The sequence below is a fragment of the Hylaeus volcanicus genome, chromosome 2 (assembly GCF_026283585.1).
Source record: "Hylaeus volcanicus isolate JK05 chromosome 2, UHH_iyHylVolc1.0_haploid, whole genome shotgun sequence".
In the NCBI taxonomy this organism is placed as follows: domain Eukaryota; kingdom Metazoa; phylum Arthropoda; class Insecta; order Hymenoptera; family Colletidae; genus Hylaeus; species Hylaeus volcanicus.
The window spans coordinates 12,131,902-12,144,831 of record NC_071977.1 but is presented as its reverse complement, the minus strand read 5'-3'; the positions used below and the strand labels follow the sequence as shown (position 1 = coordinate 12,144,831).

The 12,930-nt window shown below is 34.5% G+C and overlaps 1 protein-coding gene across 1 annotated transcript in view; it reads right to left on the bottom strand.

Moving 5' to 3' along the window:
* The window catches only part of LOC128872933 (serine-rich adhesin for platelets-like), a 94,059-nt gene that overhangs the window by 23,396 nt on the left and 57,733 nt on the right, over positions 1–12,930 (bottom strand). The window contains exon 8 of the mRNA XM_054116124.1: positions 4,010–4,720. Within this exon, the coding sequence (XP_053972099.1) occupies positions 4,010–4,720 (711 nt within the window). The remainder of the gene's footprint in view (positions 1–4,009; positions 4,721–12,930) is intronic.

Below are 12,930 nucleotides of genomic sequence, written 5' to 3'. Positions count from 1 at the left end.
TCGATAGAACTGTTTAATTTTTAAAACTTCATCAAAAAGAAAGAAATTTACATTAACTTACAAGTATATAATACTTCCTTCGTGGGATTTCCTTTTGATTTTATAATTATTGTAACTTTTCTAAGCATTAAATAAAGTAAATTATTAGTTATTCGAAGTGGGATCTTTTTCCATTCCTCTATTAGAGGTATTTTTGAAAATTCTTTACTGGAAATTTGATGGTTTCTAATTCGTACGGAGCAATAAACTAATGTGTTTACGTTACAAACTCTACTCTAAATGGTTCGTCATAAGAATCGTACAAGTACTTATTGCTTCTATACTTTTACCCACTTTTCGCATTTTTTTGTTAATTTCACAAATTATATTAACTAGTAAATGTTGTTTGGACTATATCTATCTTAGAGATTTCTGAGAATATGTAAAATATCGTTGATTATAAAAAAAGAAGTTAAGAAACTACAACTTTACACAAATTTTTGGGAGAAATTGATCGATGTACGAATACATTCTACACCCACTGTAGATAACAATTTCGAATAGCAGGTAAAAAATATGTTTATCCGTACCTTATCAAAAATAAAAATAACAATTTGCACTATTACTAAGGAAACATTTCATAATGAATAATTAAAAATTTAATCGTTCACTCGAATGAACATATAAATTAATTTCTACATGTTGATTTTACTTACATATTACTCGAGTAACAGATTACGAATGAAACTAATATATAGCAATTTATTTGTAAAGTCTATTCGATCGAATAGATGAGATTCTAATCCGTAATTCCAATAGTAATTGATAAACAATTGTATATTTTTTAATTGCCATTCTAACTTTTTATCTGGGTAAGAATATTTCTCTTCGAAAGCATTTCTTGTGCACACATCACCCTGTATTTCTTTCAACGAAATATAATTTTCACGGGCAATGGAAACGTCATCTTGATCGTTAATGTCACTTAACCGCTTAGGGTTCGCGTCTATAGAGTTTCACGGTTAAAAATACTCCAAAATATGTACAATGAGAATGTAACATCTAATACTGAGTGTTTCTGTTAATTATTATTTTTGTTTGAATAAAAAATGACGTAGAATTGATTAAATATTTAATTCTACTGTATTAAATAAAATTTTCTCCAACACCATTTGCTGTTTAATATTTTTCCTGAACTGGTGCAGATTGTTTAATATAAAAAAATTAAGTAAGTCGGCATAAAAGAATATATTTTCAAGCTAATCATTTTCCTAACATTAGTAGCCCATAATATAATTTCAAACATCCTCTTAATTTCATTTTATTGAGAAAATACAATGAAATTCTGGCCCTGTTATTGAACTAATATGAACATATCGTGACGCAGTGTTCACTGCACCGTACTCTTGACATAACCGCTTTCTAATAAAAACGCACACTGAAACGCTGTGATTCAATCTCGATGAGTCATGCGTCGCAAGTCCCGGTGATTACGTGATTACGCGAGAAATAAAAAAATCTAGATAAATTGAATTTATTACTTCTTTGCGTTAAAACGATTTTCATACTGATAAAACGTTTTTAAAAGTGGTTTAAAACTGAATTTCTCGATCATGTTGACAGTTGCTATACTGAATTTAATTTACGTTCATTTTAGTAACGGTCTAATAATAAGACTCTTACTCATAGATAAACTTGTTTTCTATGAAAAATTAAATACTGTATCATGTATCAATTGAATATAAAGGCACAGAATTAATTTCTACGCCTAATATTTTTTAAATTTCCCTATAAAAAAAAAAACTCTTTTCATTCCCATTTTATTTTCCATTTCGTTTTCATCCATCGTATGATTCATCAATGGCAAATAGATGACTCAGGCCGTTTTCAGAATCCCTGATACGTACAGCAAGGGTAACAATGAGGGTGCTTATCTAACGTGCCCTGCAAACCATACAATCCGTAGGTTTGAAACGGAAGAATTTGTTTGAATAAACTTGATACTACAGATGGATGCGAAGTGGCCATTGAAGAAGAAAAGGGCGATAAAGATTATGGCCTAGGAAGAAGTCTGGAAGATTTGCTAGACGTATGACAATCAGTGCAGGAAGTGCAGTGACTGGCACGAGGTGGTGAAAGCCGAAGTGCAGCGGAAAGTGGGCCGGGTTTCTGAACGATATAAAGAACACGTAAGAGTTCGGACGTCCCACGTTTGACATCCATATTTATGAGACTAGGTATGCACGTATCGACGAATGCACGCGGGAGTCTGACCAAAGTTTGCACTGAGCGAACAATATCTAAACAGCAGGGAGGTAACTACAGATTGGTGATATTCTAAGGGGAGGTTCTTCGGACCAAAGTATGATAAAAATCAAGAGTGATGAAATTCTAAACCGTTACCAGCTATTTTCTTTCTTTGTTGTCTTGGATAGTCCTTTTAATAAAAAATGTTTATTGGAATAATTTTGCCATATTCTGAACAGTTTACGAAATACGACGAAAGATATCGTTTGTTGAAAGAACTTTAATGGACTTCAGGGGTTCAAATACATTGAAATCGCGAAGTTTTCGCTGCATGAATATTTCTGCACAGATAATTTGAATGCGCAGGGTTAAGAGGTTTCGCGGTGGCTAAACGCGTCAAGACAGTCGCTTCTACAAGAGGGTAGAAGCTATTTCCGGTACTCCACGTGTGTGGGGGACAGGAGAAGAATGTTAAAATTCGAAAAAGTCACGCTCTACACTGCACAGTCTGCAGACTGTTCTACCAGAACGCGCGTGCTTCTTGTCGATAGACTTTCAAGCTAATTTTAAGTTCGAAACTTTCCGTTAAATGGTACTACGTACAGGGTGTTTTGTTCAAAACAGAATTGTTAAATATTTCTTGAGAGGATGAAGCTATCAGAAAAATGTTCTCATAAAGTTATTTGGGAAAAAGGGGGACATTATATGAAATAAATACCTATAGTCATCATCATAATAAATAAATCACCCCGACACAAATTGCCTCGATACTCTTATAAGGCGACATTTCCGATTGCTCAACTGATATCTAAATAAGCTCCTAGTGATAAAGCTTGAAATGCTAAAGATAATAATATATAATTGTAGGTACTTCCAGATAATACTTTAAGAGATGTTTGGGGTCAAAGTTTTAAAAGTTATTTGTTTGTATTGGAAGAACTCTGCAACAGTGACAGTGCGAGGCAGTCGGTAATATCAAGTTCCTAACGCACTTATTTTAGTAGATAAAGGAAGTATGCACTCCATTGATAACGTAGCGAACTCTCGATAATGTAGTGCATTTTGTCGATAAGATTCACTAACGCAGAACCCTACTGGATCAAAATATTTATCGACGGAGTGTTCTACAATGCCCACAAGGCTACCTTATCTACCTAATGCTCTACATTACCAAGCCATAAAAGAATACAAATTAAACGTAACATTTAATATCTCTGCTTTATCGACTACGCTACACTGTTCCAATCAGTGATGGGCAAAAACCCTAGACTTCGAATAAATCTGAAATTTGCCGATATGTTTGTCTCGTTTCCTTCTTTGGAAAATGTTTAAGAGAGGAAACGAGACAAACATATCGGCAAACTTCAGATTTATTCGAAGCCTAAGGTTTTGCCCATCACTGGTTCCAATTGACCTCAAGTATTTCCTAACTAATACTCGAAACCACACGAAATTATACATTTTTATCTTTAGCATTTCAAGCTTTATCGTTGCACATGAGCTCATTCAAATATCGACGGACCCATCACGAAAGACGTCAGAAGAAGCTGAATGCCCATCGTTAACCACGGCATCAGACTCGTGGAAAACAGATTTCAACCTTGTCATACAATCCGTGTCTCGTGCGACACGAAAACCCATAATTCGCCTCAGAAACTCGAAAAATCGTAAACCGACGCGAAACTCAACAAGGCGAACTTGCCAAACAGGAACGCACATTTAACGATCCAGCAGCAAACGGTTCGTTCATGGGAACGCGGCTTAATTGGCGATTGGCACTTACTGTTAGCATCCGACGACGGCGGAAAGTCATCGTAGTCCACGAAACGCTCCATCCCGTAATAGTCCTCGTAATTTTCACCGAGTTTAAAAACCGCGCTGGGATGGTTCGTTGGAATTCGTCGGGGAGCTGCCTCCAGGACCGATTCAGATGCCGGATACTTATCGAGAACCTTGTCATCGTCATCGCGATCTTCGTCTTCATCTTCGCGCAAGTTATTCTCGGCGTCTAGCTGACGTTTTGCGTTAATCTCTGGCTGTTCGATGCGCAAGTTGTCTAGGAGATTGGAGTCCTTTTCGTGGTTCGAGTCATTTTCTACGGGCACGCCGACGTCGTCGACCGCGTCGACGTCCGTCTCTGGTCCCAGATCCGAGTAATCGTAGTCTGCATCCCCGTTTTCGTGTTTGCCATTGCTGGCCGCAAGGATGCCGTCGTCGCGGTCCCGCGTCTCTTGCGACAGCATGGTTTGCTTGAGGATGTTCGAGTTGATCGCGTTATGCGCGTCGTCCATGTCCAGGAACAGCGGTTTGTCTTTGGAATTCATGTTCTCGAGTATATCATTCGTTTTCATGCAACGGAACGGATGGGCGTTTGGCGGCCTGGCTGCGATCTCGCTGGCTGGAGTTAACAGGACCACAACCAAGGTGATGTTGTCCTTGGAGCCTTCGCGCTTCGCCCACCGCAACAGGATCCGATGAGCACGTTTTAATCCGCCTGGAACGAACAAAACGATTTCTGTTAGAGGTTTTACTCATTGTATGTAGCATCGCAAAGTGAGTACAGTCAATACTGCTTAAGAGTCTACTTCCCTCTGTAAGGGGTTTAGTCGAGATTTATGCAGGCGCCTCTTAGACATGATTTACTTTATATAAAATGAATTTATTACAATTAATATATGTAATTACTGAGACTAGCCAGATTTTTTTAAAAATTTATGAAAAATACCATCAAAGTATAGTGAAGTATAATTACTTGTTTTTAGTAGCGCTATTCTTACTTTAAATATCGTAACTTTTATATCTGGTTAAATATTATTCATGATGTTATTTTCATATTTCCTACACGCAGAAACAGAATCACGACAATCGTGGTTTGTATTGAAAGTAACCTTAAACGACCTTCATTCTAAGCGATTGTCTCGTAATACATGGCTTATCGCTCGAATTCCCGATAACAGTTATGCCCCGTTTCGTTTTCTTTTTACCTTCGATTCGCAGTGCAATAACTATTTATGGTGCACGAATCAGTTACGATAACAATGATTCATGTGCTCCGAGCCGCTTCAGACGCAAAGTTACGTAATTGTAATTATTAAGTCTGTCGTCTGATATATTATTAGACGCGCAACAGTTGGATCACAATGCGACGAGAAAACATAAAAAAAAGAATAAGAACTCCAGATTCTCGCACTGCAGCTTCAATTTACGATAACAATGGGGCCACCCTGTATACAGCCACAAAAATACATAAACGCTGGTGCATAAAAGTGCAATGACCCGTGGGCTACATCTGCGATTTCCACCCCGATAGGGTCTTCCACCCTATCGTGTTCCTTCTATTGCCCATTCCAACTCCGTCTCGAACTTCTCAATTTCGGCCTTTCCTTCATCTCGATGGAAAGCTTCCATCGCCGCCGACCATTTCCAACATTAATTCTCTCGTTCGGTCTGTTTTTCCACCGTCTCGACAGAGACCAACCCTTCCATCCAGTCTGGGGGTGGGGAAGAACCTTTCAGAATTAGAAGCGCGTATACTACTTCACTGATTTCTCGTAATGCCACGCACTTCTGGTGTATTTTTAAAGGAAAATATTCGACGGAAATCGGTTGGGTTTTAAACGCTCGATAGACAATATTTAAATTTTTATATATTTTTTTTTTTTAGATATTTACAGAAGTATTGTCGCTGAATTCTGACGATTTGCTGATGAAAATGAATACAAACACGACCTTATTCGTAGTTTTCTAAATTGTACTGGGTGTTTCTTTTAAATCGGAATGGTGAAATATGATGTTGGAATGAAGCTATAAAGGAAAGTTTTTAAACAAATTTTTTGATACAAAGAGGCAAATTATATGGCGTAATTGATTTTTGTATAGCTACATCCCCTCATGATGCATTCAACTATTTCAACTTGAACGAAACATCCTGTACGTAAAAATAAATATAAAAATCTACATACAGTGGGCGTAGAACTCGTACACCGATCAAATTCCCAAGAAACTTTTGTATCAAATTATAGTTTTCTTAATTTCTTTTTTTATAATCAATGATATTTTACACATTCTCGGAAATCTCTAAGATAGATATAGTCCAAACAACATTTACTAGTTAATGTAATTTTTTAAAATTAACAAACAAAAAAATGAGAAAAGTGGGTAAAAATATAGAAGCAATAAGTAAACACATTAGTTTATTGCTTTGTACGAATTAGAAAACATCAAATATCCAGTAAAATACTTTTAAAAAAGAATGGAAGAATGGAAGAAGATCCCACTTCGAATAACTAATAATTTAGTTAATTTAATGCTTAGAAGAGTTGCAATAATTATAAAATCAAAAGGAAATCCCACGAAGGAAGTATTATATACTTGTAAATTAATATAACTTTTTTTTTTTTAATGAAGTTTTAAAAATTAAACAGTCGTGCGAATACTTATTGCCTCAATATTTCTATCGATTCATTGTTTTTTTCTTGTTAATTTCGCAACTTACATAAATAGCTACTTTTTTTGTAATCTATCTATTCTAGAGATTTTCGAAAATATGTAGAATGTTATTGTTTATAAAAAAAAAAGTTAATAAATTACAATTTCACATAGTTTTTTTTTGGAAATTAATCGGCGTACGAATACTTTCTACACCCACTGTAAGTATAATGAATAATAGTCTGAGTATGATCGTGTCTGGACTCCTTTCATCAAGTAAACTTTTATCTAGTAAATTAATGGTATTTGAGTTTTTATAGGAATGACACTCCCTTGATGTCATGAAGTGTTAATATTTATCTCGAGGATGTTCAGTGATCGACATCTACGAATAAATTACGTGATATAAATTTTTAAGAGACAGTAACCAGGGGTAAAAAATGTATGCAATTGAGAGGACGTGCCAACACCACGGTGTGGAATCGCCACTTCATCGTACAACGCACTTTACAGACGAGGAGAGTTTAAATTACACGGAAATATTGGGTTACACGCGGTACGATACTACGACAGCGGTTGGACAATAAACGGCTGTGTTAACGCCATGTCGTTCTCTTTATTCTGCTCCATTTTTATGTGGCTCCCACGTGAAACCAGCGTTTGAAAGCCCAGAATAAAACAAATCAGTGAAACGATACCGAACACCGAAATGCAAAATGAAATGCATGCTTTTTTTAAATTTCATATCAAATATCATTTTTAAAACTATCGATGCCTTGTAGTGCGTACAGAGTACATTAAATACAACTAAATTTTCAAAAAATTTTTTTTTTTAAAGATTTGTTACGATTTTCTATTTCAATTAATAAAATATTATTATTGATATTAGGTAGACCGAAAAGTAATGTTTCGTAATGTAATGTAATCGTTTCTTTTACATTAAATTCAAACTTTCCAAGAAATTTCTATCTTTAATTCATCTATCTTTAATTATATGATTATATAATCAATCGCCCTCATTGTCAGCAGCCTTTTGTAACCTAGTGTGCAAATTTTCAATGCCAGAAAAATCAATGAGCTGATAAATGATAAACAAGTATTTAAGATAGCAAAAACGGCATTACTTTCCAGTCCACCTAATATAAATTTGAAAGTTTGGTTGTTTGAGTTTTATCTAGGATTTTTAGTATTTTTTGTACATACTTGTAAATTAAATAGAGATACGCGTGTCCACGTAAATCCATGGGTGGTGCCAAACAAACTATAATAATATCGATTGGTACCTTGTGAAACATGCGTAGCAGACGGTTGTAGCACGCATCCCGTCGAATGGACATTTGGCCGATCAATAAGTTCTTATTTCGTCGCAGGGATCACTTTAGCTTGTTTCACAAGGAAGGAGTAGCGTAATCTGGAATTCGGTACGAAGCACCATTTTCGTGTCCTTTTTCGAGAATCGCAGTGTTTCTCGAACTTCATTATCCCGCGGACCCTATCCCCGGCAAAGTTGGGCGTTCTATACAGGGTGTTCAAAAAAAAGCATTCAATATTTCTATGGTTTATAGGGCACACTGTACTGAGTAAAAAAGCTTCAGTAAACATAGGTCCAAAGGTGAACCGTTTCTGAGATATAAACATTTTTGTTTGCTAGTATCATTATTAACTTACTTGCTTCCATCGCATGCGATGTTTATGTCAGTGTTTATAAATTGCGTTCTGAATGTTCCCATTCAAGTGCCGACAATTTCGTCATTTTCATTTTTTCAATTTCGTGTACAGAAATTGAGCGGTGGACACGTGTAAAATCTTGTATAAATATCGAAAACCCAGTAGTAAGTCAATCATGATACTAGCAAACAAAAATGTTTATATCTCAGAAACGGTTCACCTTTGGACCTATGTTTACTAAAGCTTTTTTACTCAGTACAGTGTGCCCTATAAACCATAGAAATATTGAATGCTTTTTTTTTTAACACCCTGTATTTATTCGAATGATATTATTATGTTGAATAAATTTGTATTCGAATGAAATATTGAATGAATTTTTATTCGAATGGACTAAATAATCAAGTTTCGATCAATACATATTTCTGTTAGAAGCTTCGTGAAGTATTTATGATTAAAACAAAATGGAAATGGCCCTTTTGGAAATCCTGTTACGAATGAAATCTACTTTAAAATTAAAACTGTTTTCGATGGCGATATTTAAATTAATTTATTCGTTAATAGAGAGAAGAAAGCGGGCCAGCTAGCGATCGCGAGCAAAACCTCTTACCGCGAGGCTTTCGTGCCTTCAAACTGTTACTGTATCTAAGCGATATGAATTATGTAGGTGGTGCGTGCATAAATCAAGCCCCGCTCGCGGAACGATCATTGAACTAATGCTCATCGGCCCTGACCGTCGGAATCGCGAGCCTTCGCGATTTTTCCATGGAAATTTCACTATCCGCGACTAAGCCTTTGACTTTTGGTATGATTCGTGCACCTTTAATTTGAACAGAAGTTTGTCTTAAAAAGTGTCAATTTCCTTGAAACGTGTAATGTATAGCTCGATACCTCTTTCTTTCATCGACAATACTTCTTTTTTCTTTAAACGAAGAGTATCGTTTTAATTACATAAATTTTGTTTGCGGAAATGAGTGTTCGAGTCCGTTGACCACTTTTGACCATTAAAGAAAATTAAATGATGGAACTTGAATTAGTAATTTTGAATTATTGTATTTCTAAAGAAAACTGTGCAATATGAACGAAAATCAAAATCATTCTTCATGAATATTAATCGAGTAAAAATAACCCTGGATTATTTAAATGACGCTATGTATTCTTTTTTTAGCAGTGTGCTGTATCCGATAAAATATCACATTCAATGAGCTTGTCACAGACTGACCTTTAAGTGACTTCAATGAGTCACTATAAACGGTGACACAGTGAGTTAACTATTACTTGTGCTCCAGATTGTAATCGTTCTACGAGCATAAGAGCACGAAGAAATTCTGTATGTTTTCAAAGTGAAGATCACTTCAAGGTCACTTTGCTAGAGGTCATAGAATGCATCGTCGTATCAGTTGCCAAAGAGTACCAATAAGATACATACAGTGGTTGTAGAAAGTATTCGTACACCTATCAATTTCCAAAAAAAAACTATGTGAAATTGTAATTTATTAACTTCTTTTTTTTTATAAACAATGACATTCTACATATTTTCGAAAATCTCTAGAATAGATAGATTACAAAAAAAGTAGCTATTTATGTAAGTTGCGAAATTAACAAGAAAAAAACAATTAATCGATAGAAATGTTGAAGCAATAAGTATTTGTACAACTGTTTAATTTTTAAAACTTCATTAAAAAAAAAAAAAAAAAAGTTATATTAATTTACAAGTATATAATATTTCCTTCGTGGGATTTCCTTTTGATTTTATAATTATTGCAACTCTTCCAAGCATTAAATTAACTAAATTATTAGTTAATTAAAGTGGAATCTTTTTCAATTTTTAAATCTTGTTAGTTCTTGTTCATTTTTAAAAGTACTTTCCTGGAAATTCGATGTTTTCTAATTCGTACGAAGGAATAAACTAATGTGTTTACGTTACAAACTCTACTGTAAATGGTTCGTCATAAGAATCGTACAAATACTTATTGCTTCTATACTTTTACCCACTTTTCGCATTTTTTTGTTAATTTCACAAATTATATTAACTAGTAAATGTTGTTTGGACTATATCTATCTTAGATATTTCCGAGAATATGTAAAATATCATTGATTATAAGAAAAGAAGTTAAGAAACTACAAAATTTCACATAAAAGTTTTTTGGGAAATTGATGGGTGTACAAATACATTCTGCACCCACATTAAAAAACATTACATTAAAAAACAAAGTCAAAAATAAAATTCAAATAAACGATGTTTCAACCACTTGTGAAATGAATTTTGAATGGGTTTCTTTTTTGCTTAAATACAATACACACACAAACCAAAGCAATTTTAATCTGTAAATCAATTTTGATATATAACCATGCTGCTGTCTCGTTAATTTCTACACTTAATAAAAATCTGTGAGAGCAGATCTGCGAGACCCCCCTCGTTACGAGTACAACACGTGCATCTCTGGGGGGTAGTGGCTATAATGGAAGGCGTATTCACCGGTACGTGAATAAATTTTCATAAAAATGCGGAGATCCGCTTTCTTTCCTGTTACCCGTCGGCGGAACGCGATAACGCGTTGTGTTACACTCTCATGTTAATTCCGGCAATAAAGTCGGATGTTAAAAACAGCTGGTCGTTCGTGTTTCGCGCATTCCTGGATCACTTGGAAACCTGTGATCCCGGCTATGTAACTTTTTAACCTCATGGAACAGGATTTCTCAACGGGGGGTCGTGACCTCGTTTTCCTGATAGCGAACTCTACTACATATATTCTTTGAGGACCAAAAGGATAAATTGCACAAAAATAACAAACCAAATTTTATGAGAAGTCCATGAAAAGTTTGATCAAAGTATGGTGAAGTATAAAAATGTAATTTTCCATATTCCAAATTTTTTGTTACTCTGTATTGCTATCCTTTGGTATTTTAATGACTGGCAAGTCTCGAACCTTGGGTAAATAAAACGATTCTTTTTTTAAAGTATGAGGTAATTCTGATTTATATCTTGAATATTCGCTCCCATAACTTATTACTAGACTGCGGATCTTTATGCATTTATAGGAAATTTGAACGTGCAAGAAATTACAAAATGCAAACAATATGCAAGAATATATATATATAAAAAAAAAATGAAAGTAAAGTTCATGTTATAATATTTGCAGAATAAAATAAATTCCTATTTAGGTTGAATTTTTGTAGCCACGTTCGCGAAGATTTTATTTTGCATAAAGATTCGCAGTCTACTTATTACAATGTATCTGCCTAATGAAATTTTGTTTACCTATTCATTTAGTCCAATTATAATCACATTCAACGAATAATGATTTGATTTCTTGAAATAGAATTTATTAAAAGTTCTAGTTTCAAAGTTCTCTTTGCGAATTTTCAATAAAATCTTTCTTTCCAAAGCATTGCTGTGAAGGATTGAGAACCCCTGACCCAGAGTTACCGACCGAGGAAAATTCGCGGCCACCTTCTTCGTCAAGTCTCGATTTTACTTCCTGTTACACATTACGCTCGCGCGGCGAGCGCGTTAATTGGCAAATTTCGCGAATGTTTCATGAGACGCGACGCCAGTTTTCTGAATTGCGACACGTGAAAGCCGGTGCTTCCTCTTTCAGTTGATACCGTTGATGCTCTTGCGACACAGTCATTGGTGGCGCATCGAAACGGAAGAAATCTACAGTCGCTTTCCTCAGTGTCTCCCTCTCTTGCTAACAGCTCGAAATAAAACAATACCGTAGGTATTACGTTACTGACGTTACTGAGAACGAACTTTTTCATTGGCGAGCAAAATACTTTCTATGGCATTAATAAAGTAAAGAAAAATGTTCTCTGCGAGCCGCATGAAAACAGTGTAATATATTCTAATATATTTTATTCGAATCAAATAAAAGAAAATAATAATTACTTTACAATTTTTTTAGGACCAAAAGTAATAAAATAATATTTTCTATGGGGTACATACAATAAAATAATACTCTCTAAAGAAAATAAAGAAAACTGTTCTCTGCGAGCTGCATGAAAACAGTGTAATATATTCTAATATATTTTATTCGAATCAAATAAAAGAAAATAATAATTGCTTTACAACTTTTTTAGGACCAAAAGTAATAAAATAATATTTTCTATGGGGTACATACAATAAAATAATATTCTCTGACAAACAAATAATATACAGGGTGAGTCTTATAACGTGACGACCTCAAATAACTCATAAGGTATTTGTTGTACGACTAAATGTTTCAAACAAAAGTTGCATGGTATCTAGGGGGACATACAGTGCTGTAATCTGTTTTTCATTACCTTACTTTTTTATTGAGATATTAGGGTTATCTTCAGTTGTTTAAATGGAATGTTTAATATTTCTGTTCGAATTCGGATAAATCATCAAATTTTGCGTAAAAAAGTATTACATGAAGTGGGACTCCAAATGAAAAATTACTGAGATATTTATAAAAGAAGTTTATGGGCAATAGCTGCTAAGGTTCAAGTACGACATCTTTCATTATTCACAACTTTGTGATACCTTTTTAACTGACTTCGAAAAGGAGGAGGTTACTCAATTCAACATGTGTGTATAATATATATATATATATATATATATATATATATATATATATATATATA